Source organism: Orcinus orca, chromosome 20, assembly GCF_937001465.1.
Source record: "Orcinus orca chromosome 20, mOrcOrc1.1, whole genome shotgun sequence".
Lineage (NCBI taxonomy): Eukaryota > Metazoa > Chordata > Mammalia > Artiodactyla > Delphinidae > Orcinus > Orcinus orca.
Genome location: NC_064578.1, coordinates 58068546 through 58096198, shown reverse-complemented (window position 1 = coordinate 58096198; position 27653 = coordinate 58068546). Strand labels below are relative to the sequence as shown.

The following is a 27653-nucleotide window of genomic DNA, read 5'->3' as shown; positions in this document are numbered from 1 at the left end:
ATAGCCTTGACTTGATTCACTGAATCTAAGGGAATCCACAAAATGTTTATAGATTGTCCTGCAAGTGATATTGATAGATAGATAATAGCTCTGAAGGTCCTGACAATTTCTGTACCTTCTCATCCTACACAGCCATAGCAGGAGAATATCTTAGCAGGTACCTTTAGCAGGTATATCTCTCTAGGGTGTTGTAATCTCTCCAACTACTTATTATTCACACCCAATGTTTCTGAACCATATGGTTTCCACCTGGCTCCTGTAGGTCTTCCAGCCAGTGACACCTGCCTACCGAATTCTGAACTCAGGCTCCTTGGCAGGTACCAGAGGCCAGCTGCCTCTTAATAATGCTTGGGAATATGAAACATTCTATAGGAACAAGGGACCAACTGCTCTCCTTCATACTTACTTATGGACCCACAAATAAAACTAGCCTCCAGGCCACATGGTATGTCTCACAGAGCCCTGAAGTCATTCCTAGAAGGTCATGGGTAGCAATGCAAATTGGGCCAATAGTGGACAGCTATTCTTTGCCATCATGCTGTCCTCTCTGAAGCACAGAAAACCAAGGATTCCCACAAAATCTGTTTATCATTTCATGTTGGTAGAACACAGTTGTGTCCTCAACACACTCCACACAATGAACAGAGCCCTCAAGATTAAAGGCAGCTCAGAGTAAGGACTTTATTATTGTACAAACACGAGCAAATGTGGGACACAGAGTTCCAGGGCTCCGGGACTTGGAGACTGTATACATCCACAATGAGACCAAGAAATACACGAAGGTAAATCTCTGCAAGCTCCCTGGAGAGCCCATCTTATGAGCTGATTCTTTCCACACCTAAGCCAGTCAAAGGGTGAAAATGAGGCCCCCTGTAGGCCACTGAGGCCAGTCATGACTCCTTCCAGGGACTGGAGAGATGGCAGAGGTCTGCCTGACTAAGCTTGTAACTGACACACCCTGTGGGACTTTGACAGATGGGAACAGCAGGATGCCTTCTACCAACTGGGAAAGGCACTAAGCAGTTTAGAACGTGTGCCACAGCTTCTAAAAGAACCTCACGTGTGTGGCACTCATCAGGAATCTTCCTGTTGTGGATGTTTGTATGTATGAGGTTTCACTTCTGACTGACGGCTCTCTCACAAAACCCACATTCAGGGCTTCACTCTGGGGACAGTTGTTAGGTTGAACAAGGAGACAGCACATTCCCTGTACTCTAAAGCCTTTGTCCAGCATGGACTTCCTGTGCCGAATAAGGTTTGGCCTTTGGGTGAGGGCTTTCCCACGTCTGCTGCACTCACAAGCACTGCTAGATACTCTCAAGTGTACAGCAAGTTGGGAGTGCTGGCTAAAAGGCTTCCTGCACTCACTGTACTCTCACGGCCTTTCTCCAGTGTGAGTCCTCTGGTGGAGAACAAGTGTGTGTCTGTGGTTGAAGTCCTTCCCACACTCCCTGCACTCAGAGGACCTTTCTCCAGTGTGAATCTTCCAGTGCCGAATAAGGTTTGGCCTTTGGGTGAAGGCTTTCCCACATCTGCTGCACTCGTAAGGCTTTTCTCCAGAGTGAACTTTTTGGTGCTGAATGAGTTTGGAGATGCAGCTAAAGGCTTTCCCACATCTGCTGCATTCATAATCACTGCTATGAATTCGCCAGTGTACGTTAAGGTGGGAGCTTTGACTGAAGGACTTCCCGCACTCCCTGCACTCATAAGGCCTTTCTCCAGTGTGAGTCCTCTGGTGCAGAACCAGTGTGTGTCTGCGGTTGAACTCTTTCCCACACTCACTGCACACATAAGGCTTTGCTCCTGTGTGAACCTCCTGGTGTCGAATGAGGTTAGACTTGCTGCTAAAGAATATTCCACAGTTACTGCACTGATAGAGCCTTTCACCTGTGTGAACTCGCCTGTGTTCAACAAGACCAGAGACTTGTCTAAAGAACTTCCCACACTCACTGCACTCAAAAGGCCTTTCTCCAGTGTGGACTGTCTGATGTTTAAAAAGGTCACAGCTTTGGCTAAAGAATTTCCCACATTGGCTGCACTCATAAGGCCTTTCTCCAGTGTGGATTCTCTGGTGCCTTGCAAGTGTGTCTTTCCGAGTGAACACTTTCCCACATTCACTACATTTATGAAGCTTCTGTCCAGTGCTAAGGGCTCCCCCAAGCTCAGTGCTCTTATGGGGCTTCATTCTGTCATGAGAAACCTGGTGCTGAAGGCCAGAGGTGGCTGGTAAGTCCACTCTGCCCTCACCATGTATGTAGGTCTTCTCTGGCACACAGATTCTGCAGCTTTTCACAGTGTCCCTGCCCTCATCCCTCCTGAAGAATTTCTCTCCACTGTGCTGCTTGTGGTGCTGGTGAAGGTCTGCACTGAACCAGAACTGCTTCCCATGTGCCTCACATATGTGTGGTTCCTGCCTGGCTTTCCCCCATGGGTATTCAGTCAGATGTAAGAGGTCTTTCAATATTGGGCCAGACATGTCACATGGGTGGGTTTTCAGACCTGCCACAGGAGTCCTGAACTGTGACACTCCTTCTAAATAAACACTCTGCTCAGAGGAAACAGCCTCAGCCTCCACTCCACACCAACAACCTGAAAGCAGAGAAGTGCCCAATGAGATGCATGTTGACTTTGAAGGAGGGGACAACCCCATCATAAATGTATCTGACACACCGAGGATAAGTCCATGGGACCGTTTACAGGACAGAGAGGCAGGGATAGGTTGAGGAAGGGATTGCTATGCAGTGCAGGGCCTCTGAAGGTCACAGAATGGGGGAGGCCTCCTGAAGGCAAGGACATGAGGGCAGAATGAGGACAGAATAGAGCAAACAGTTTCCAGTAGGACGTTGGCTGTTGGGACAGGTGAGTGCTAGGCAGAAGGGCATGTCCAGGCCCAGGAAACTCCAATCACAAGTAAGCAGCTGGTGTTCAAAGATTACTGAAGGATATGTGCACATCTCGTGACACATTAAGTGCAGGCCAATGTTGCAGACGAATGCGGAGTGAGCAGTAAGGAGGAATGGATGCAAGGTGGATGCCAGGGACTAGAAGTCAGACTATAAATAAGTCACAGTGTCCAGAATGGGGAAGGACATGTAGAAACATTGTGTGTCCACAGGCCTTGAAATCAAACACAAGTGGAAACAGTCAATATCTCTGGATTTTAACCCAACCTTGACATCATGCCCTTCCTTGGTCCACTCACCAGGTCCAGGTCCCTTCTGAGCCTCTTTCTCTGTGGCTGGAGTCATATCCACCTGGGCAGGCATCCAGGGTTCCTCCCCTTGCTCCAGCTGCGTGACTAAATATGATCTGGAGGATGTAATTCCTAAGCGAAACCCAGCACTGGTGAGTACTGGCTCAGAGAAACCCACCCTATGACAGACCACAAGTTAAAGAATAATAATTATTACTGGGACTTCCCTGGCGATCCAGTGGTTAAGACCCTGTGCTTCCACTGCACGGGGTGTGGGTTCAATCCCTAGTCAGGGAACTAAGATCCTGCATGCCACACTACTCAGCCAAAATAATAATAATAATTATAATTATTACAAAAAGAACCATGAAGGAAGCATCCAAGGGTCTACATAAGTAGTGACTATGTGAGTGCCTGTAACTCCTGGTATAATGGAGCCCCAGAAAATGTCACCTGGAGGAAGGGGGCAGAACCTTGGGCACAGGGGTGTCATAATTCTAGACAGATTCACCAGCCCAGGAAGTGACCAAGACTATGGGTTCCATTGGGAAAACTATGTCTTGTGACCCCCAAACCTTTTGCTGCGTGGCTTCGGGGCTGCTCAGTAAGAAGTGAGGACACCATCGAGCATAGCCCTGGCAGCCATGGCACCTACTCCAGGAAACATGGCAAGAAAGCTGTGTGGGAAGGACAGAGTGGTCCCTGTGGGAAAGGAGAAAGGAGATGGAGTTGGTGTGAGGGTCTTACCCAGGAAGGCTAAAAGTGCAAAGTTCTCCAACATCACATCCCGGTACAGGAGTCTCTGATCCTCATCAAGGAGCACCCATTCTTCCCGGGAGAAGTACACAAACACGTCCTCAGAGATGGCACAGCCCTGCAAAGATGGGGACAGCAAGGTCCGTGAAAAGTGTCTCAAGTGAGTATCCCCACTCTACCTACGCACAACAATGTCTTGCTCACCCATGTCCCGAGGTCCCCAAGTCAAACGAAGTACCAGGCATTGATACCATCGGTCCTTTCTCTCTCCTGACTACCCCCAGTGATCACTGTGTCAGCCCACAGCAACAACAAGCAGGTTGGGAGATAGATGCCATTTAAGCTCTGAGCCTGGCCCAGTTCCCATGGGGAACCCCACAGCATACTCCCTGGACATACTTCCTAAACCTGTGCTCACTCTTTTCACTTAAGCCCCCAACAACAGGGTCCTAGGCCAATCAGTTTACACTCCCTCCTCTCCTGCACATCACTCTTTGGACCATGCCTGCCTCACATCTTCAGCTACCTAAAACCAACTTTCTGGCCCACACCACAGACATTACCCTGGACTCCCCAGGTGTCACTCTGTACACAACATGGAGAGAACACTTGGCAATACAATCAGGATGCTATCTTGTCCCAAACCTCCAGTGGCCCCCACTGCCAAAGCCCCCATTCCTGCTTTAAAACCCTCCCAATCTGGCCCTTTTCCTTTCTTCAAATCATGGGCACCCAGAACCACATGCACACCTCAGTTACTCTGAGCCCTCTTCCATTTCTCAGTTGTACACTGTATTAAGTTTCCTATTACTGCTGTAACAAATCACTAGTAGCTCAGTGGCTTAAATCAACTCAAATTTATCATCTTACATCTGGAGGTTGTAAGTCCAAAATGAGCTTCACTAGGCTAAAGATCAAAATGTCAGCAGGATTGGGACTTCCCTGGTGGCACAGTGGTTAAGAATCCACCTTCCAATGCAGCGAGCCTGGGTTCGACCCCTGGTCAGGGAACTAGATCCCACATGCATGCCACAACTAAGAGTTTGCATGCCACAACTAAGGAGCCTGCCTGCCGAAACTAAGACCAAAAAAAAAAAAAAAAAATGATGTCAGCAGCATTATATTCCTTCTGGCAGCTCCACAGAAGAATCTGTTTCCTTAGCTTTTCTAGCTTCTAAAAAACCTCCTGCATCCTTGAGTCCTTGCCCCTTCCTCCATCGGCAAAGTCAGCAACTATCATTCTGACATCTGTTTCATTCCTCAAATCTCCTTCTTTGATTCTGATCCTCCTGTGATTACACTGGGTCCACGGGATAACCCAGGATAATCTGTCCATCTCAAGATCATTAGCTTAATCACATATATAAAGTCCCTGTTGCGGGACTTCCCTGGTGGCACAGCGGTTAAGACTTCGCGCTCCCAATTCAGGGGGCCTGGGTTCGTTCCCTTGTCAGGGAACTAGATCCCACATGCGTTCGGCAACCAAGAGTTTGGACAACTAAGGAGCAGTGAGCCTCAACTAAGGAGCCTGCCTGCTGCAACTAAGACCCAGCACAACCAAATAAATAAATAAACATTTAAAAAAAAGTCCCTGTTGCCATGTGAGATAACACGTCCGAAGCTTCTAGGGATTAGAAAATGGACATCTTTGGGAGGTCATTAAGCTGCTTATCACATACATGTTGTCCCCACACCAGTCACAACTTTCCTACACCTAATTATCTGAAAATTAACTTTACAACAGACCTCCCCATTTCAGTGGCTGGCATTTCCATCCTTCCAGCAGCTAAACCCAAAGCTTTGGGTCATCTCTCCTTTACTTCCTTCTCTCACAATCCACTTCAGAAAATAAAATCAGCCCTAGTAAAGTATCAGCATGAGAACACAACCTCTGTGCCACCTTCACAGCAATCACTCTGGTGCAGCCCATCAATGCTCATTTAGACTGCTGCAGTAGTCTCCTCCCTGATTTCCCTGTGGTGTGACCATATATAAAAATAAAATTCTCACCTATAACCTCTGCAGCAACTGAACCGAAATGGTCAGAAATCTCATAAAAACTGCCTTCCTGGGACTTCCATGGTGGCACAGTGGTTAAGAATCCTCCTGCCAATGCAGGGGACACAGGTTCAAGCCCTGGTCCGGGAAGATCCCACATGCCGCGGAACAACTAAGCCCGTGCGCCACAACTACTGAGCTTGTGCTCTAGAGCCTGCATGCCACAACTACTGAAGCCCGTGCCCCTAGATCTCATGCCCCGCAACAAGAGAAGCCACCACCATGAGAAGCCCGCGCACTGCAACGAAGAGCGGCCCCCGCTCGCCGCAACTAGAGAAAGCCCGTGCATAGCAACAAAGACCCAACGGACCCAAAAAATAAATATATATATAAATTTATTTTAAAAAACCCCAAAACTGCCCTCTTCCCTTTACACCCATTTCCAACTTAGGGGCCAGTCAGCTTTCCCCCTCCCCTGCCCTCGAGCCTCAGCCAAAGGAAGTGATGATGCCCAACCCCCTTGCTATTAGCAAGCTCTGAATAAATGTGAATAATTTCCACACCTACCATCACTCCGTCTCCACCATCACTCTAGCCCTTCACTGTCTGTTCTCTCTGCTGCCAGAGGAAGACTGCTGAGACTCTGCTCCACTTTCCCCATGGCTCCCATCATCCTCAGAATAGAGGGCAAGACGCTCAGCTGGCCATTTCAGGCCTGAAACCTGTCCCCATGTTGTCTCCCCCAGAAAGGAAAGAGACTAATTGTTTGTTGGACACTCACAGCTCAGCTTCAACTCCAAGCATCTGAACATGCCTGGGACGCCTTCCATACCTCATCTTTCTGGGTTCTACAGAAACTTCTCCATGTAACGATGGCTTAGACGGAGACTGCCTCCTCAGAGCCTGCAGACACAACTGCTGGGACAGGGGAGAGCAAAGACACGTAATCCCACATATTGGGAAGGTGAGGGCTCAGCTATCAGCTTGCCCACTGTCATTGGAGCCTGTGGGCAAAAGGGATGGGAACAGCCCATATCACACCAGGGGATGGAGGTGCTATTCCCGTCTCCAGGATTCTACAACCCCAGAAATGAGATGGGGTACCGGAAGACCTGCCCCAAAGTGAAGTGCTCACAGAAAAAGGCCCCTCTCCTGGGCCATGATTGGCAGAGAGCTGACACCCTGTGGCACTGAGAATTCTGGGTACTGCAGTCTCCACCTCGACACCAGGTGTTGAGGGGCAGCCTGTGGTCAGAAGGTGGAAGGCAAAGGAATTGAGTGCCTACTGTCTTAGCCTGCCAGTTGCTCCCAAGCCTCAGGCTGCATTTCATACCTCAGAGTCTCTTTAACTGGATGAGGTTGGTACCAAACCCGAGTTCAGCTGCTCGCCACTCGAAAAGCCAATACTCAACAAACAAGTGTTGGTGGAAAAGGAAAAGTTGCTTTATTCAGGAGGCCAGCAATCTGGGAAGCTGGTGAACTAATGTCCTAAGACCATCTCCAAGTTGCTGCTTAGGAGACAAAGGTTTTAAAGGCCATGTGAGGGAGGGGCTGCAAGGTGCATGATCCACTTGTGTTCAATTCTCAGATTGGTTGGCATCAAGGTGAAGTTTCAAGCATCAGCAATCTTCTGGTTTCAACCCGTCTGGGGTCTACGTGCTTGCGGTCAGCAGTTTTCCTCCGGTGGGGGTCGGCTTCATATAAAATCTCCAGTGCGCGCTTCATATCCTGAGCGTGATACAACGCTAGCTGTTTTGGAGGTTCACAGCCTGCAAATCCCAGCCTCATCCTTCCGAATTTGGGACCCAAGGCCAGCAGTTTCACCTCCATGTTGTGAAATGTAAAATGAAGATAAAACCTCCCTAGCAGACCTCTGTGAAATTGTTTAAATATTCCTCAAACATAAACGTCCATTCACTAAAACAGCAGAAAAAAATAGTGCCCATACCTTGGTGAGGTTAAGTATCAAGTGATTAAACCAGTGCAAGGTGCATGATTAGTGCTGAATACATGGTCCTTATCATCACAAACCTGGGCTCTCAGGTACCCATGTGGTAGGAGGTGAGTCAAGGCTGCCTACTTGCAGCGTCTGTCAAAATTCACATACACAGGGCTTCCCTGGTGGCGCAGTGGTTGAGAGTCCGCCTGCCGATGCAGGGGACACGGGTTCGTGCCCCGGTCCGGGAAGATCCCACATGCCGCGGAGCAGCTGGGCCTGTGAGCCACGGCCGCTGAGCCTGCGCGTCCAGAGCCTGTGCTCCGCAACAGGAGAGGCCCACGTACCGCGAAAAAAAAAAAAGAAAAGAAAAAGAAAAAATTCACATACACATACCCTGAACCTACGAGTAGCCTTAACAGGAATGATTTAAAATTTTACAGGATAGCAGTGTACAATCTGTGCCATTTAAAATTATTTCAAGAAAAAAATAATCACACATACAGAATGATGTTATCAATTTCAGGTAGCCAGTTGCACTAGGGATATGTTCTAGACAAGATGATTCAAGATTTACAGTTTAAGAAATATTTTCCTGGGACTTTCCTGGCGGTACAGTGGTAAGAATCCGCCTTACAGTGCAGGGGATGAGGCTTCAATTCCTGGTCAGGGAACTAAGATCCCACATGCTGTGGGGCAGCTAAGCCCATGCGCCACAACTACTGCGCTCGTGTGCCTCAACTAGAGAGCCTGCATGCCACAAACTACAGAGCCCACATGCTCTGTAACCTACGTGCCACAGCTACAGAGCCTGCGCACCACAACTAGAGAGAAACCCACACGCCACAATGAAAGATCCCACATACCACAACTAAGACCCGATGCAGCCAAAATAAAATAAATAAATAATCTAAAAAAATTTTTCCCTCAGGAGTAAGTACAGCATAGGGTTGTAGCATAATTCTTCTATATCTTACTTTCAAATTCACAATCTTTGAACTTGCATTAGAACCAATCATGTTGTGTTTGGCTTCAAATTCAATGCAATCTAGCACATGGTGTCCAGTGTCTGACTTCACAGGCTGAGCTCTAGGGGGAGGCTTACCTGGGTTTGCAGCTGGTAACCCCATTACTGATTATAGTACCTTATGCAGAAAGCCTCACTCCTCCAAGCTTCAGTCCCCTCATTTCTGAAACGGGGAAATAACAGTATTCACAGCACATGGTTTTTGAGATTATTACCTGGGGAATTACATGACATCCTCTGGTCATTCTTCCAACAGTGCTTCAAACCCTTCCCAATGGAGGACAGAAAATGACTCCTGACCATCCACATTCTCTTGACTTGATTCAGAGGGTTTCAGGTGCTCAATTCCTCCAGGAACCAGAACCTCACCCCCACCAGACCCCCCCTCCCCCAACTATCCTCAGGTAAACTGGCTCCAGTTGGATCTGTGTAGTAAGTGGAAGCTCAGCCTGAATTCCCATGACTCAAGCTTACCAGATCCAGTCTCCAACAGGATTCCACCACTTGATACTGGGGTCCAAAGTGAGCACTAAACCCTGGGAAAAGGGAAAAAGTGCAGTCACTGAATTCTATGGAAAAGATTGCTCCATTCGTCTAGATCATCTTTAATTTCCCTCAGCAGAAGTGTTTTTGTAGATTTCAACTAAACTTTGAAGTTTTCAGTAATACTGAAAAAATAACTTTGTAGTTTTCAATAAAATACTTAGGAATGAATATAATGAAAGAACATGTACATGTTTCATTATATTCATTCCTAAGTATTTTTTATGCTATAGATTTGTAAATTTTAATCATTCAATTTTTGCTTTCTGTGTATTGTTAACATATAGAACACAGTTCATTTACATCTATATCCCTGTCTACAACACACACGTGTATTTATACATATATATAAAGAGAAAGAGAACTGTACACAGCACTTTGCTACATTGTTATGCTAGTGAGTCTTCTGCATCAATTGATATGATATGATTTTTCTTCTTTTTTTTTCTTTAGCTTGTTAATATGTTGGATAACATTCTTTGCTCTTCTAATATTAAACAAACCTGGCACCACTGAAAGAAATCTCTCTTGGTCATGATATATAATTCTTTTTACACACTGCTGAATTTTACTTGCTAATACTATCTTAATGATATTTATGTCTATTTTCATGAGGATAGTTCTACTAAAATTTTCAGATGTCTTACAATTTTCTTTACATTCTATTTTTTTAATTAATTAATTTTATTTATTTATTTTTGGCTGTGTTTCATCTTCATTGCCATGCACAGGCTTTCTCTAGTTGTGGCGAGGGGGGCTACTCTTTTTTGCGATGCACAGGCGTCTCACTGCAGTGGCTTCTCTTGTTGTGGAGCACGGGCTCTAGGCACGCGGGCTTCAGTAGTTGCAGTACGTGGGCTCAGTAATCGTGGCTCACGCGTTCTAGAGCACAGGCTCAGTAGTTGTGGCGCACAGGCTTACCTGCTCCGCGGCATGTGGCAGGCGGATTCTTAACCACTGCGCCACAAGGGAAGCCCATCTTTACATTCTATTATGTGTTCTGTAAAGACAGTTGTATTTGGTATGCAGTTCTAAAATATCAATGTGTTTGTAAATCTTGTCATATGCCTGATAATCACCTTGATTCCTTCTTCCATTGATTGCTCCTATTTTGGTCATTTAGGTTGGAGTTGTATTTGTTGTTCTAACTAATGCGATTTCCTCCTATGCCCTGTGTGTTCATCCCTTGGCAGTTTTAGACATTGAAGATAGTCTTTCACTCTTTGTTTATTTATTTATTTTTTTTGCGGTACGCGGGCCTCTCACTGTTGTGGCGTCTCCTGTTGCACAGCACAGGCTCCGGACGCGCAGGCTCAGCGGCCATGGCTCACGGGCCCAGCCGCTCCGTGGCATGTGGGGTCTTCCCGGACCGGGGAACGAACCCGTGTCCCCTGCATCTGCAGGCGGACTCTCAACCACTGCGCCACCAGGGAAGCCCCAGTCTTTCACTCTTTAAATTTTGGCTGTCACGGGCTTTACAGAATAGAAGGCTGCAATTCTAAAAGAAATACATTCATTAATTTTCGACACAATATATTTTGCTTGTTACTGATACATTTAAATTGTTCTTGTGACTTCCCTGGCAGTCCAGTGGTTAAGACTCCGTGCTTCCAATACAGGGAACACAGGTTCAATCCCACATGCTGCATGGCACGGCCAAAAAAAAGTTAAAACAAAAATTATTCTTGCCTGTTTCACAAAAATATGCTCCTAATTTATCTTCTATTGGTTTCCTTATTTCTTTTACTCTTTGATACTTAACAGTTCTTTAAAATTTAAATGTCTGTGGATTTTCTAGGATATTTTAAAATTTCTAAATTAGTTTTGCTTTATTTAGAGAATATATTCTATACTGCTTCAATTTTAAAGCTTACTGAAAATTATTTTATGTCCCTAGCATTTGGTTTATCTTGGAGGAATGTACCATGTGTACCTGAAAAGAATGTGTATTCTGCTATAGACTGGAGTAATGTTTTATACATATCTACTGAATCAAGTTAGCTGATGATATTGGTCATGTCTTGTATATCCTTACGGTTTTCCTGCCTATTCTATTAATTATTGAAAGAGTTTTGAAAGCCTGTTCTCAGGTACAAATACATTTAGCATATTCATTCATTCATTCATTCATTCATTCATTCATTTGTGGCAGCACCACATGGCTTGTGGGATCTTTCTTCCCTGACCAGGGATAGAACCTGTGCCGCCTGCAGTAGAAGCACAGAGTCCTAACCATTGGAACACCAGGTAATTCCCCATTTAGCATTTAAAAATCTTCTTGATTTAAATTACTTGTTTAATAAGATGTCCCTATGTTATCTTTGGTAATGTTATTTTTCCTAAAGTTGACATTTTCTTATATTAATATAACCTCTCCAACCCTCTTTTTAAAATAAATCTATTTATTTATTTATTTTTAGCTGCGTTGGGTCTTTGTTGCTGCATGCGGGCTTTCTCTAGTTGCAGTGAGCAGGGGCTACTCTTCGTTGCGGTGTGCAGGCTTCCCATTGCGGTGGCCTTTCATTGCGGAGCACAGGCTCTAGGTGCGCGGGCTTCAGTAGTTGTGGTTCACAGGCTCTACAGCTCAGGCTCAGTACTTGTGGCACATGGTCGTAGCTGCGCCGTGGCATATGGGATCTTCCCGGACCAAGGCTCAAACTCGTGTCCCCTGCATTGACAGGCAGATTCTTAACCACTGCACCACCAGGGAAGTCCACCTCTCCAACCTTCTTATGGTTAATATTCATGTCTTATTTCATTTCATTCCTTTTAGCATATACTTATGTTTGTAATTAAGGATCATTTGTTATACATTGCATGGAGTTTGCCCATGCATTTAATACAGTCTGACAATCTCTCCCTATAATTTAAATATATGAGATATTTAAAGCAATAAAACTGGAAAAGAATTGTGGGTACAAATGTATAACTTACTCGCTCTTATCTTCTTAGAAAGGGATAAATCAGACAAAGAATAAGCATATAAATGATATTAAAAATATAACATTCAGGGCTTCCCTGGTGGCACAGTGGTTGAGAATCTGCCTGCCAATGCAGGGGACACGGGTTCGAACCCTGGTCTGGGAAGATCCCACATGCCACGGAGCAACTGGGCCCGTGAGCCACAATTACTGAGCCTAAGCATCTGGAGCCTGTGCTCCGCAACAAGAGAGGCCGCGATAGTGAGAGGCCTGCGCACCGCGATGAAGAGTGACCCCTGATTGCCACAACTAGAGAAAGCCCTCGCACAGAAACGAAGACCCAACACAGTCATAAATAAATAAATAAATAAATTTAAAAATTCACGATATATGTCAATATTTTAAAAAAATAATAATACTATAACATTCAGAAGATACACATTCATCTTGATTTTACACTGTTGAACATTTGAAAAATTACATTCACAAAGGGAAAAATGAAGCCACAACACAGATTACAAGTTTTATGAATTCTCTATGAATATATGTATATTTGTTTACTAGAGCATTGTAATAATATGATTTATAACATGGGCTTCCCTGGTGGTGCGGTGGTTGGGAGTCCGCCTGCCGATGCAGGGGACACAGGTTCGTGCCCCGCTCTGAGAGCATCCCACGTGCCGCGGAGTGGCTGGGCCTGTGAGCCATGGCCGCTGAGCCTGCGCGTCCGGAGCCTGTGCTCCGCAACGGGAGAGGCCACAACAGTGAGAGGACTGTGTACCGGAAAAAAAAATTTTTTTAAATAATTAATAATATTATAAGATTCAGAAGATACACATTCATCTTGATTTTACACTGTTGAACATTTGAAAAATTACATTCACAAAGGGAAAATGAAGCCACAACACAGATCTCAAGTTTTATGAATTCTCTATGAATATATGTATATTTGTTTACTAGAGCAGTGTAATAATATGATTTATAACAATAAATACGTATTTGGTCTTTTAATTTTTAAAATAAATTTATTTGGCTACGTTGGGACTTTGTTGCTGCACGTGGGCTTTCTCGAGTTGCAGCAAGTGGGAATTACTCTTTGTTGTGGTGCACGGACTTCTCAATGCAGTGGCTTCTCTTGTTGTGGAGCACGGGCTTCAGTAGTTGTGGCTCACGGGCTCTAGAGCACAGGCTCAGTAGTTGTAGCGCACGGGCTTGGTTGCTCAGCGGCATGTGGGATCTTCCCGGACCAGGGCTCGAACCCGTGTCCCCTGCACTGGCAGACGGATTCTTAACCATTGTACCACTAGGGAAGTTCCCGTATTTGGTCTTTGTCCAGGTTTTGGGCACAGAACTCCTAAAACCTTAGGTATTTCCTAAGTGAGAAGAGCAATAAAAATGCCCTTATGAGGTTACTTTGGGAAAGCACAAAAGGATGGTGGGGCTGGTTTCCAGGAGAACCAACCACATGATTAGAGGGTTGGAATTTTCAGTCCTACCCCCTGACCTCTGAGGGGGTACAGCGGTCGGAGACTGAGTTCGATCGTCAATGGTCAAGGATGTAATCAATCATGCCTGTGAAATGAAGCCTCCATAAAAACCCAAAAGAATAGGGTTCAGAGAGCTTCCAAGTTGACGAACACATGGAGATGCAGGAAGAGCAATGTGCATGGGAACTCTGCACCCTTTCCCCATACCTTTTCCTGTATGCATCTCTTCCATGTGGCAGTTCTTGGGTTATATCTTTTTATAATAAACTGGTAATCTAGTTAGTAAAATGTTTCTCTGAGTTCTGTGAGCCACTATAAGAAAATTGATTGAACCCGAAAAGGAGGCTGTTGGAACCTCCAATCAGTTCAGAAACCCAGGTGAAAACATGGACTTAACGACTGGTGTCTGAAAGGGTGTGTGTGGGGTGGGGGGAGTCTTATGGGACTGAGACCTTAACCTGTGGGATCTGATGCTATCTCTCTGTAAACAGTGTCAGAATTGACTTGAATTATAGGACACTCAGCTGATGTGGGAGAATTGCTTATTGGTGTAAGAAAACCCACCCATACACAATAGAATTGGTGAGACCATAATCTTTAGCAGCCTTTCTCAAATGGGGTTCCATGAGAGAATTTGTGCCCACAGAAAATGGTTTCAGTGGATACTGTCTTAAATACCCGAAGGAAAGTACATGCCTAGGACCAGTCTAAATGCATAGAAGAATAATCAGTTCACTACCTACAATGGATTCCTTGGGAAACTAATGCTTAATTCTCTCATAAAATCAATTGGATAGAGTATACAAAGGGAGAATAATATAGGAATTTCAATAACACAAACTATCTTTCCTGGCTGTTTTGTAGCTCATGAAGAAGATCAGAATAATATCACCCCAAAATATGCCTCTTTGACATAAAAATTATTTTGAGCTGAAGGCAGTGAGAAACAGCAAACACAGAAAAAGCTCCCCCTTTTCTACCTAAAGGCAAGATATAAATTCTCCTTTTATTGGAGAAGGATTATCAGCCCAGAGACTGGCACCAAAGGAATCTGCAATCAAACTACACAATATTAGGTTCCTCCTCCATATTTACCTTCTCGGCTTGCTGCCCTTGGAAGCCTAAAACTGATTTTCTTCGTTCTGTCATTTTTCTACAAATTTACTCTTCTTTGTCGAAGATACTAATATAAACTAGAATTCTAAGTCACCAATTCCAGTTACTTTTGGTTTAGGTTTCTCCCATGTGTTGTGTGCTGCACATATTAATATACTGTTTTTCTCATTAGTCTGTTTTTTTCTTAAGGAGACCCAGCTGAAAACCTAAGATTGGCAGAGATAGAGTTTTGCCTCTCCTACACTAATTAAACTTACAAATAGTATACAGAAGTGTGGGCAGAAATATTTCCTGTGTTGGGATAACTTGTTAGAGGAATTCTTTGGTAAGAACTTCCTGTGAGGCAAGAAGCATGTCCTCCTTGGAACATTTAGTCAAGAACAAGGAGACGGACTTCCCTGGTAGTCCAGTGGCTAAGACTCTGTGCTCCCAATGCAGGGGGCCTGGGTTCGATCCCTGGTCAGGGAACTATATCCCACAAGCCGCAATGAAGATCGAAGATCCTGCCACAACTAAGACCCGGAACAACCAAATAAATAAATAAATAAATAACAAAGACTAAAACACAAGGAGGCACCCCAATGTTCACTGCAGCACTATTCACAATAGTCAGGACATGGAAGCAACCTAAATGTTCATAAACAGAGGAATGGATAAAGCTGTGGTACATATATACAATGCATTACTCAGCCATAAAACGGAACGAAATTGGGTTATTTGTAGAGATGTGGATGGACCTAGAGACTGTCATACAGAGTGAAGTAAGTCAGAAAGAGAAAAACAAATATTGTATATTAACATATGTATGTGAAATCTAGAAAAATGGTATAGATGATCTTATTTGCAAAGCAGAAATAGAGACACAGACTTTGAGAACAAACGTATGGACACCAAGGAGGCAAAGTGGGTGGTGGTGGGATGAATTGGGAGGTTGGAATTGACATATATACACTATCGATACTATGTATAAAAGAGATAACTAATGAGAACCTGCTGTGTAGCTCAGGGAACTCTACTCAGTGCTCTGCAGTGACCTAAATGGGAAGGAAATCCAAAAAAGGGGGGACATATGTCTACATATAGCTGATTCACTTTGCTGTACAGTAGAAACTAACACAACATTGTAAAGCAACTACCCTCCAATAAAAATTAATTAAACACACACACACACACACACACACACACACACACACACACACACACACACAGAGGCTGGGACAATCTATCATATGGCATTTGAGGGATTTTGTGGCTTTGGCAAGACTGAGTAAAGTGGAATCACTCCTGGCACTGGAGGAGATTTTCAGTGTGTGTTTCTCTTACAACAGGTTGTTCAAAAGCAAGGGTAACTGTCATCAGGCAGCTATTTTACGACACCCCATCTTCTTCTGCCAGGCCAGGTTCGTTGTGCCCTACAAAGCATTCTCCTCATGCAGACACTGGATAAACAGAATGCCCCTCCTTTGTGGAGGGAAGTCTCAGAAATGCCCACCCTCCCCCCCCACCTCCATCCACAGCCCTCCCGTCTCACCCCAAGGACCATTTGAAATAACATACTTAAGATTGCTACCCATGGGACCTCCCTGGTGGCACAGTGGTTAAGAATCATCCTGCCAATGCAGGGGACACATGTTCAATCCCTGGTCTGGGAAGAGCCCACATGCTGCGGAGCAACTAAGCCCGTGTGCCACAACTACTGAGCCTGCACGCTAGAGCCCACGAGCCACAAATACTGAGCCCACGAGCCACAACTACGGAAGCCCGTGCGCCTAAAGCCTGTGCTGCGCAACAAGGGAAGCCACCACAGTGAGAAGCATGCGCACCGCGACAAAGAATAGCCCCCACTCACCACAACCAGAGAAAGCCCATGCGCAGCAACGAAGACCCAACGCAGGCACAAATTTTAAAAATAAATAAATTTATATATAAAAAAAAGGATTGCTACCCCTAAATCTGATCTCCAGGCCTTGACCTAGTCCAGACCACTCTCTACACCCTGTGGACATCTCCAACCCAGCCCCTTCTGCAGAACGCCAGACCTTCCAGTCCAGCTGCTCATGTGACATCTCCACTCTGGGATATCTCAGAATCAACCATGTCCACTCTGAAACCTGCTCCCTAGTTTGACTTCCTGATTTCCGTTTTCAAAATGTCCATGAAAACAAAAACGAAAAAATTTAAAACTTGTTTTTTCACTTACTATCAATCACAGCCTCATCTGATGCAGGAGGAAATGTTGTTGTTGGTATCTTTAAAATAAATCCAGAACCTGATCACTTCTTCCCCCTCTCCTGGCTCTCGAGTCCATCCACCGTCAAAACATTTCGTGAAGCCGCTGCAGTGGCGTCTTTACCAATCTCCACGCATTCATCCTCACATTCCCTGCCCCAACCTAATCTGTTTCGCCCAGCGCAAAATGTGGGATAATTTTAAAATCTCCACTCAGATCAAGTACTCCTTCTATTCGAAACTCTTATGGCTCCCAGAGCCCTCAGAATGAAAGTACAACTCCTCAACCCAGGTGTGACTCCTCACATCCTGCTCGGTGCTGACACGACACGGATCCCCGATCTCCCCAATGCCTCTGGCTCAGTCCGACTTCCAAGCCTTTGCACCTGTCGATCCCTCTGCCTGACCCCCTCTCACACGCACAATCACACTGTCAGAAACAGGGACCCCACAATCCCGGACACCGGGCCTGGGCTGCAGGCACGGGAGCAGGCGCCCCGCACTCGGGGCTTTAGTGTCTGGTGGGGTGAGGGCGCTGAGGGCCCGGAGGAGGAGCGTGTACCTGAGGGGGTTCCCTCAGCGCGGCCGCCGCCATCGGGGTCTGTGGGCGGAGTGCGCAGGGAGAGGCAGGCATCCGGATTGAGGACCTGGATACCGCGGTCCCAAGCCCTGCCCCGGCGGCAGGGTCAAGGCAGGCGTCGCCACCGCCGAACTTTGTCTCGCCTCCGAGCGGCGGGGACAACGCCTACTCACGCGTCTTCCCGATTCCTCCACCCTCGGTCCAGACCAAGCATTCAAGAGCCCCCTAGCGCTTAGATCCTCACAAGAACCGACAAAATGTCTGGTTGCGCCTAAGATGCCGGAAGTCCCGCTCCGACGTCTTCCGCACGCACGGAAACGCCCCTCTCCCGGGTCTTCATTGGACGTGTGGCGCAGAGCCTTCTGGGTAATGTAGTTCTTGGTGAACCATCGGCCTAGGCACAGGTTCAGGTTCAGGGCCTGGGCCTGAGCTCCTGGGGAAAGGCTGGGTACCACAAAAGGAGTTTGTAAGTGGTACACCTAATTCCCGAGGATGGGCGAGGCTTAGCTCCTCTTCAAGGGCCCGCACGCAGATTCAGTGGATTGCTGTCTGCACTAATTAAATAAGTGTTTAGAGTCATATTATTTCGGATTGTCTGGAAAGCTGCAAAACCAAAAGGACACACCACACCAAGTTTCTCTCGTCCATTCATACCTGGGAGCTAGTAACCATTACCTTGTTGCCTTTTAAATACATTGTGGGAGACTTTCCTGGTGGTCCAGTGGGTAAGACTCCACGCTCCCAACGCAGGGGCCCTGTGTTCCATCCCTGGTCGGGGAACTAGGTCCCACATGCATGCCACAACTAAAGATCCCGCATGCTGCAACTAAGACCTGGCACAGCCAAAACAAATAAATAAATGTATTTTTAATGTTAAAAAAATACATTTGGACTGAAGCTTTAGGTTCAGTGTTGTTACTTTCAGTTCTTGTTAGGGACAAAAGAGGAAATATTCCAGACAGGGCCATGGAGTGGAAGAAGAGAGAGGGATGTTGAGGTACTCTGGAGCCAGTAGATAGATTTCCTCAGAAAACTTTTCTCCTGCCTGTATAATCAGTGATTGTATTCATCCCAGGAAGCAGCACTTTTTTCCAGGTAATATTTCTTACTTGGTATACTGAGACGGGCTGGGACCTGGGACCCTTTGCTGCAGTGCTGAAGTTCTTGCACCTGGACACACCTTTCCTCAAGCAACAAAATACGAAGAAACTGTATGGGACTGAAAATAATTGCGTGCACGCTCGGTTGGGGCAAATTCTGGAACCAAAAGATACAAAGAGACCAAAAAAACCCAACTGCCATTTTTGAAGGGCCTGGAGCAAAAACAGGGTGTTGGGAGCAAGAGCAGGGTACTGTGCAAGCCCCCCTGCATACAGCACCACATAAGGTGTGGGCAAAACACCTAAGCCGCCCCTCCAGCCAAACCCCTGGACACACCCCTTCCCTCGCCCCATATAAGGAACAAGCTTGCTCCCCCTTGGGGATCCGGCAAGCAAGGGAACTTGTTGTTTGTTCTCACTGCCCCCTGCTGCAGCAGGGGCCTCAATAAAGCCTTGCCTAAATTTCTTGTCTGGACTCTAGTCAATTTCTATTTATTGGGGAAGGCCAAGAACTCTGGTCTGTAACAATACCACCATATATAGAATTGCTTTTAACACCTGAGACCTCTTAGAAAAGAAGTGCTACCATTTGAATGCTATTTCCTGCCTGAACAGTGACCATCATCGTCACATTGGGAGCATGAGCCCAAAATGGGTCATATGATACCTGAGATAAATGTTTGGGACACCATGAGGTCATCTCCTTGCTGTGACGTGATCACCAGGGTTGTGCACCAGGGATCTGCACAGGGAGTTGACATTATCAGTGAAAAAAATTCCCAAGAGTTACTGATAATGATTCTGCAGCTATTTGAAGAGAGTGGAGAAAATAGCTCTGAGGAAACATTTACAATAGCTGTAAAAAGGTAATTTTGAGCCTGAGTACTGAAGTATGAAAACTGAGAGAATGAAGCTGAGCAGATAAAGGGTTTATTCATGAGGCAGCCAAACAAGGAGACAGAACAAATTGCAAATCCATCTCCCTGAAGGTGAGAGGCTCTGAATACTTATGGGATAAACCTGAAGTGTGGGGAGCATGGGGGAAGGTGATTAGAGACAAGAAAAAGGTGAAGTAATCATGGTTTTGCACAACAAAGCTACATGCTTCTCCATGGGACTCATGTTCAGAAAATGGCGACGTTAGCATGTTCTAAGGGTGGAGTCTTTGGCCCTCTGATGTCAAATGGTAACTGATTGGATAACTTGTGCATGCCCAGTTGAAGAGTTTGTTGTCCCAATCAGTCTTGATTGGCTCAAGCTTGAACTGGACCCAGCTGACTCCAAGTTCGTGAAAAAAATCTCCGGCAAACATCTTAATTGTTTAGGCCGTGTGATGCTTGGATGACATTCAAGTTTTTATAGAAACAACTGAAGCAAATTTGATCAGTGAAGGCATTTTACAATTCAGTATTTATTAAGCAAGTTATAGTTTAATGGATCTAACTGACGACTCCTCTCAATTTCGATAGTAGCTATGTGTTTTGTGCAGGTTTCAGACTATTGATAACCAATGTCTCCCTTGCCTGTATTGACAGTGACTGTGTCCTACTCAACAAGGAACACTGTTTAATCCATATTACATATCTTATTCCACAATATTCCTCTGCCCTAATCATCCCAGGGCCAGGCTCCAGGCAACTAGAGATCACCCCTGTGCCCTAAGTCTCACATGAGTTATTCAAGTACCCAATCTTAAACTGTTTACTCTGCCCTTGCCTTCCTTTGCCTTGAAACCCCATAAAGGATCTGGCGTAGACCTTCCCCTCCCTCATTTCTTCTGCCTCCTGACAACTCTGGTGTTTTTCCCTGGGTGAAATATGGCACTGGGTGGCATATGGTAACAACTCCCCTCTGGACACTGTGAGCAAAATAAACTTCTTCCTTCCAAGCCTCATTCTCCCTTACTTTTGTGGCCACAGCGACATTACTGTGCCACATCCAGCATTTCTATTTTTAGAACAAGTGTCCTCATGGAGAGAATGGTTTAGTTTGGGACAGGAGGAGAGCCCCATGATGCTCAGGGATTACTAGCAACACCATCTGAGGTCAAAAGTTCATGAATAACAGAAGTAAAACCAATGAATCACCAAAGCCGTAATTTGTGAAAGTTTATTGTACACACACCAAAAAGACAGTATGCAAACGAGGAACACTCATACCAAAATGTAGTATGAGACGCAGGGGTATATTGTTACAAAGCAACTTAGATAATGAGAAACCAGGGACTGTTTATTCATCTTATTGATTGCTTATGGTATTAGAATTTTCTTAAATGATAGGAAATTGGTCAGTAGTTACCTCACACCAACCTTGAGAAACAGTTCAAGTTTTGCTTATAATTTCTGAAGGCATAAGCCAGAAATGACCCAGGACAAATTAGTCTTGCAAAATAAGCTAAATTAAGCACTGTTTTTGTAAGATTAAACTGGTTTTGTCTGCTCGTGGAATTTTCAAGGCTCATCTCTGTTTTTTTATTTTAACACTGGGAAAGCTCTACCTTTTGCTGGCAGTCGTGGGCACTAATTTGGATTTTTTTTGTTTTGGTTTAATATTTATTTATTTAGTATTTTTTTTTTGGCTGGGCCAGGTCTTAGTTGTGGCCTGCAGGCTTCTTAGTTGTGGCATGATGCGGGATCTAGTTCCTTGACCAGGGATCGAACCTGGGCCTCCTGCATTGGGAGCTTGGAGTCTTACCACTGGACCACTAGGGAAGTCCTGTGGGCAATACTTTGTGAGGCTCTGCACTGTCTGTTCCAAGAGTGACTTTATCTTCCTACCCTAAATTGCTGGGCCTGTGACAACTCTGCAGGACCTGGCCCCTGTCAATGCTTGGCAGGGATAAGGGGACGAATAGTCAATGCTATCTCTCCCCATCATGCAAGTCTGCCTGGACAAACTGACTAATTATTTATAAAGGCTCCCTGGAGTAGCAGAAGCTGACACCTCTGCACCTAAACCAGGCTCACTAGTTGTCAGGCTTGAGCTGAAAACCTGGTGTAGGTGGTGTGGTAACTGGGAGAATTCCCTTGAGATCAACAGCCTCTCAGCTGTAGTTTGCCTTCACCTCCGAAGTGACACAATACATCCTTTCCAGGATGCCCATCGGGTACATCAACAGCTTTGTCATCACACACAATTCTTTCAGACAGGATCATCATTGTACTCACCTTTCTCCAGGAGCACAGGTGTGACCTTACATTGAGGACATCTACCTCCAAGAAGACTTATTTGACACACTCATCATGGACATACAAGTCCAACATCTTTTAGTACTTTTGATGGCAACATATTCTTTTTTTTTTTTTTTTTTTTTTTGCGGTACGCGGGCCTCTCACTGCTGTGGCCTCTCCTGTTGCGGAGCACAGGCTCCGGATGCGCAGGCTCAGCGGCCATGGCTCAGGGGCCTAGCCGCTCCGCGGCATGTGGGATCTTCCCGGACCGGGGCACGAACCCGTGTCCTCTGCATCGGCAGGCAGACTCTCAACCACTGCGCCACCAGGGAAGCCCGGCAACATATTCTTATTTATAAATTTTACCTCCAAACTGAAATCAGCAGCCACTCCCATTTGTGCACTCAGAGATTCCTGCACTAAAGAAACTTCAGTAACCCCATCTCATGCCCTGTTGAGTCTCTGGACAACTTATGATAGTCATTAGTTACCCCTGAACTTCTGATGAAAAAAATCTAGCCCTCCTCAACTCTATAAATAAATCATTAAAACAGCAAAACAACAAATGACTAGTTACCCATTGGGCTCTCCCAGAAACAGAAACTCTCTAGACCCTGAGCACGTGACTCTCCATACCAGCGGTTCATTATATTTTGGGTTATGAAAACAGCACAACACAAACTTGCACAGCTACCAAGGCCTCCTCAAGATAGGATGTTTATTGCAGGACCCAGCAGTAAGGCCAGGTAAGAATCACGGAATTGGAAATATACCAAAAGTAGCCAATACTCAACTCGAGAATCATTCGGGTTTATTGCACACAATTAGCACAAAGTAGGGAAAATAGGAAAGGGGTTAACATCCACTACGTCTGCGAACGAGGTATCTCAGCACCAGCAGCTGTCTCCAGGTCTGCAACTGGTCTCGCAACAAGAGTGAGTGGAAGGTAACCTTCTGCTCCGACAGGGCTCTGGCAGTGTCCGTCTGGAACAGTTCTGCAACTGGTCTCGCAACAAGAGTGAGTGGAAGGTCACCTTCTGCTCCGACAGGGCTCTGGCAGTGTCCGTCTGGAACAGTTCTCAGCAGTGTGGAGTGGGGTCCTCCAGTGAAGAGGCTTCAGGTCGTTCAGTTCAGTGGTTTCTTTTCTTTCTTTCCCTTTCTTTCCTTCCTTCTTTCTTTCTTTCTTTCTTTCTTTCCTTCCTTCTCCCTTTTTTCTTTTTCTTTTTAAATTTTTCGGCTGCACCATGAGGCATGTGGAATCTTAGTTCCCTGACCAGGGATTGAACCTTCATCCCCTGCATTGGAAGCATGGAGTCTTAACCGCTGGACCGCCAGGGAAGTCCAGTAGTTTCTTTTTAAGGAGTCTGTCAGTGAGTGTAGTGGTTATGCCCCAGGAGGTCTCGTCTCTATCATTTGCTTTGTCTGTTTCAGTGAGGTACATTGTCAATCAAATTTTTTATCTGAAGTAACACTAGCAGTCCCACAGCAGATGTTTCAAAACAACTAACATGGAAGTTCACTTTGGCCACTGTGAATTCTTCTTCAGCTACTTAACATACAATATAATAGCTTAAATCCTATAAGTTTCACCCAAGTTGAGTAGGAATCGTATTCTCAAGCACCAGCCACACAATCACAATGCAGCCTCCTGGGGCTCTGGAGGAAGTCCGTACCATCTGCAGGGCAGATTTATACATCATTTTGAAACAGCTCCTGATGGGTCACTGTAGCAGAATAAGAACAGAACACTTGAGTAGGGGACATCAGATATCCATGCATCCAGAACGACCCACTATGAGGGTCGTTGCTCTATTGGACCAACCAAGTCATGAAGTCTAAGGACCCTGATTGGACCAACCAAGTCATGAAGTCTACGGACACTGCTGTATTCCATTATAAGGTAGAAATGTACAGCCAGGATTGAGCCAGATCAGGTCTAGAGAACACAACTAGGCTGCATGAATAGGTAGTTGAGACTCCACCAACATGGTCACAACTCACTTCAGTGGCTGTCTTGGTGCCCTGCACAGCCATAGGGGAGAGGAGAAAGCTTGAGCTGGGGTTCTGCTTGGCTCATTTTGTTTTATGGGTGCACGTAAAATCAACAGTGGCCGCATCACAGCCACATTCAGGGTGTCCCTGAAAGATAATGGAGTAGAAACGTTTTTCCAATGGGTTATGCTATGATCTTGCCATCCATTTTGTGTGGAAGAATCGTTATTCAAAGATGACCATATATATAGATTCCAGGATAGCAGCCAATGATCTGCCCTGGTAAGGAAGGAAAAGTTGAGAAGATTGTTGAAAGGAGGTCTGCAGTAGAGACATATGGACGTATTTATGGAACTGTGCACACAGTAGGCAAATTTTGTATGAATTATTAAAATTCACCAAAGTATATCACTAACAATGTCAAACAGGGACTTCCCTGGCAGTCCAATGGTTGAGACTTCGTCTTCCAATGCAGGGGGTGAGGGTTCGATCCCTGTTTGGGGAACTAAAATCCAACATGCCTCGTGGCCAAAAAACCAAAAACATAAAACAGAAGCAATATTGTAACAAATTTAATAAGGACTTTAAAAAAGTGATCCACATCAAAAAATATTTAAAAAAAACTAATGTCAAACAACAATCACATCCAATTTCTGGACCTTGGGACTAGGACATTGTACTGACTGTTTCTTCTCCGTGGATCCTTTTTTTTTTTTTTTTGGCTGAGCTGCATGGCTTCTGGGATCTTAGTTCCCAAACCAAGGATTACTGAACCCGTGCTCTCGGCAGTGAGAGTGCAGAGTCCTAACCACTGGACCGTCAGGGAATTCCCTTCCTCCCCTCCTTTAACTGTGTGCTCAAATATCATCTCCTTATGAGAACAGCCCTCTGTTTCCTACTGAAATCCTCCTGACTCCACATTCTTGTTATTCCTTGGTGCTGATCTTTTTTTTTTTTTTTTGCATTTCTACCTGTCACCTTATAATTTACTATAATATGTAGCATTTTCTTTGTGACTTATTCGTTACTCTCCTCAATAAAGGCTTTTGAAGGACACTACAGGAGGACATATTTCTTTCTTCACTGATATATAACACACGTCTAGACCTGTCTCTGAAGCTGGTGAGATGTTCAGTACATGGTTTTGAAGCAATGAAACAGCACAAGGTGGTAGCTTCCTTCCACACTTTCACCTCTTTCTATTTTCATCTGATTATTTCTTTCCCTCCAAGTTTAATTCTCCTTAAGCTTCTCATGAGTGAAAAAAAAATACACTTTGTAAAAACAAAAATTTCTCAGTCGCCAAATTTCCAGCATAGTCATGGGCTCAACTTAATTCTTTTACAATTTAGAACTCAAGGTTTTCTGCTTACCACCCGAAGGTTCTGCCCCAATTTCCAATGTATATGGGGGAGGAGTGGATTTCCACACAATACCAACCAATTCTCCGACACTAGCTTGGTGTCCCACAATTTAACAATTCTGACGCTGTCTACCCTGAGATAGCATCAGATTCCAAGGTTAAGGGCTCAGTCCTACAAGACTGACCCTCCTAGGACCCCCCCCCCACCCGACTTCAGGCACCAATTGGAAGTCCAGGTTGTGACTGTGGTGCTCCAAAGACAATGGTCAGGGACAAAGGACAACCCTACCTGAAAAAGTTTCAGGGTCACATACCCTACCGGGCTCTTGTCACTCTCCCTGCCATGTTGCGATGGTTACGAAATTCCTGAGCCCACCTGGGCGATGGGACCTGATCCTCTCTCGTCCCAAATAAGGAAAGGCATCTGCCCTGTCCCACTCCCACCCTACAGAAGGAAGGTATATATGCCTCGACCAATCAGAAAATGAAATTTTCACCTTGGAACATTCCTTTTTCCCCTGGCTATAAAAACTGACTAATAGCACATGTTTGGGGTCGGCTCTCCCAGACTACTCTGAAGTCGGCCCACTGTTCTGGCAGCAACCATTCCCTCTAATAAATTCTATCCTCTTTACATTCTGCCTTGTGTCTGGAAATTCTTTTCCAACTCACGTTCGGACCACGACACTAACCTGTGCTTCTCATGATCTGTGCTCCTTCTCTTCTGTGAGCCTCTTTCAAGGTGTTAATGTAATCTTGAATTACCCACATTACATAACTCATTTATTCATCCCTTTTAAAATTACATACGTGCAGGACTTCCCTGGTGGCACAGTGGTTAAGAATCCACCTGCCAGGGCTTCCTTGGTGGTGCAGTGGTTGAGAGTCCACCTGCCGATGCAGGGGACACGGGTTCGTGCCCCGGTCCAGGAAGATCCCACATGCCGCAGAGCGGCTGGGCCCGTGAGCCATGGCCGCTGAGCCTGCGCGTCTGGAGCCTGTGCTCCGCAACGGGAGAGGCCACAACAGTGAGAGGCTCGCATACCGCAAAAAAAAAAAAAAAAAAAGAATCCACCTGCCAATGCAGAGGACACGAGTTCGAGCCCTGGTCGGGGAAGATCCCACATGCTGCGGAGCAACTAAACCTGTACACCACAACTACTGAGCCTGCGCCCTAGAGCCCACGAGCCACAACTACTGAGCCCGTATGCCACAACTGCTGAAGACCGCATGCCTTCAGCCCATGCTCCACAACAAGAGAAGCCACCACAAATGAGAAGCTCATGCACTGCAACGACACTCACTGCAACTAGAGAAAAGCCCACGCGCAGCAACAAAGACCCAATGCAGCCAAATAAATAAATTTATTTTTAAAAATCCCGTTTTCCTTGGTAGTGGAGTGGTTAACAATCTGCCTGCCAATGCAGGGGACACGGGTTCGAGCCCTGGTCCAGGAAGATCCCACATGCCGCAGAGCAACTAAGCTGGTGTGCCACAACTACTGAGCTTGCGCTCTAGAGCCCGTGAGCCACAACTACTGAGGCTGTGTGTCACAACTACTGAGGCCTGTGAGCCTACAACCCATGCTCTGCAACAAGAGAAGCTACCACAATGAGAAGCCCACGCACCACAAAAAGAGTAGCCCCCCAACTCACCACAACTGGAGAAAGCCCACGCACAGCAACGGAGACCCAACACAGCCAAAAATAAATAAATAAATAAATAAATAAATTTATTTTTTAAAAAATCCCATGATATTTCCCCAGAGCTATTTCTGACATTATATTTGAATAAATATCTCAATACTATTTCTAATTTCCTGATATTTGCATTTCAAATTGTTTTTCTGATATAATCTCAATTCCCCTTGCAGAGCTGTACCAGCAATCACTGGAGAATGATAATCACTTACCAGCAACAACATGAGATCATGGGGTTCAGATGTTCCCTTAGCAGATGAAACCAAGGGCGGTTATCAATTAGTTCCCTGAAACTCTAACTTGCTTTATAAATAATATCCTGTAACCTACCTTCACTGACTCTTGCTTTAATTGTTTTTGCAAATTACATACCCTCCAAGCTTCACCTAGATTAGATAATATATCACAAATCCTTACAGATAACATCTCTGAGGTATGGGTGGCTATGGTAACAGTTCCTTAAATTGTTGTTCAGGAATATGCAGTTAGTCTTGTCCAGTTCAAACTGGTCAAGACCACCAACCATTCAACTGGGCCTGTGT

The 27653-nt window shown here is 45.5% G+C and overlaps 2 protein-coding genes across 7 annotated transcripts in view; both read right to left on the bottom strand.

Annotated features, from left to right (window-relative positions):
- The window catches only part of LOC101283876 (zinc finger protein 551), a 270119-nt gene that overhangs the window by 31882 nt on the left and 210584 nt on the right, over positions 1-27653 (bottom strand). The window lies entirely within an intron of this gene.
- On the bottom strand, positions 657-18078 carry ZNF671 (zinc finger protein 671). Of its 6 annotated transcripts, XR_007474250.1 has the most exons (7): positions 17769-18078; positions 9385-9446; positions 8989-9073; positions 6729-8199; positions 6515-6621; positions 5960-6055; positions 3939-4067 (listed from the first exon to the last, which is right to left on the bottom strand). XR_007474250.1 is itself a non-coding variant. In XM_049703293.1 (5 exons), exons 1-5 carry the CDS (start codon positions 17838-17840, stop codon positions 1046-1048), a joined length of 1620 nt encoding a protein of 539 aa, XP_049559250.1. In that variant the 5' UTR covers positions 17841-18074; the 3' UTR covers positions 657-1045. The 6 variants fall into 6 exon arrangements, 3 of the variants coding, with proteins under 3 accessions (XP_049559250.1, XP_049559251.1, XP_049559252.1); XM_049703293.1 differs by lacking the exons at positions 5960-6055; positions 6515-6621; positions 6729-8199; positions 8989-9073; positions 9385-9446 and adding exons at positions 657-1255; positions 1502-2589; positions 3203-3325 and having other exon boundaries at positions 3941-4067; positions 17769-18074; XM_049703294.1 differs by lacking the exons at positions 5960-6055; positions 6515-6621; positions 6729-8199; positions 8989-9073; positions 9385-9446 and adding exons at positions 1239-2589; positions 3203-3325 and having other exon boundaries at positions 3941-4067; positions 17769-18053.

What these genes read in the sequence shown, in the direction of transcription:
- ZNF671 (XM_049703293.1), bottom strand. Translation starts at nt 17,840, where the DNA reads ATGCCTGCCTCTCCCTGCGCACTCCGCCCACAGACCCCGATGGCGGCG. An exon ending in CGCTGAGGGAACCCCCTCAG is followed by an intron (nt 4,068 to 17,768) that starts GTACACGCTCCT and finishes CCATCTTTGCAG; the next exon opens with GGCTGTGCCATCTCTGAGGA. An exon ending in CCTTCACCCAAAGGCCAAAC is followed by an intron (nt 1,256 to 1,501) that starts CTTATTCGGCAC and finishes CAAAGGCCAAAC; the next exon opens with CTTATTCGGCACAGGAAGTC.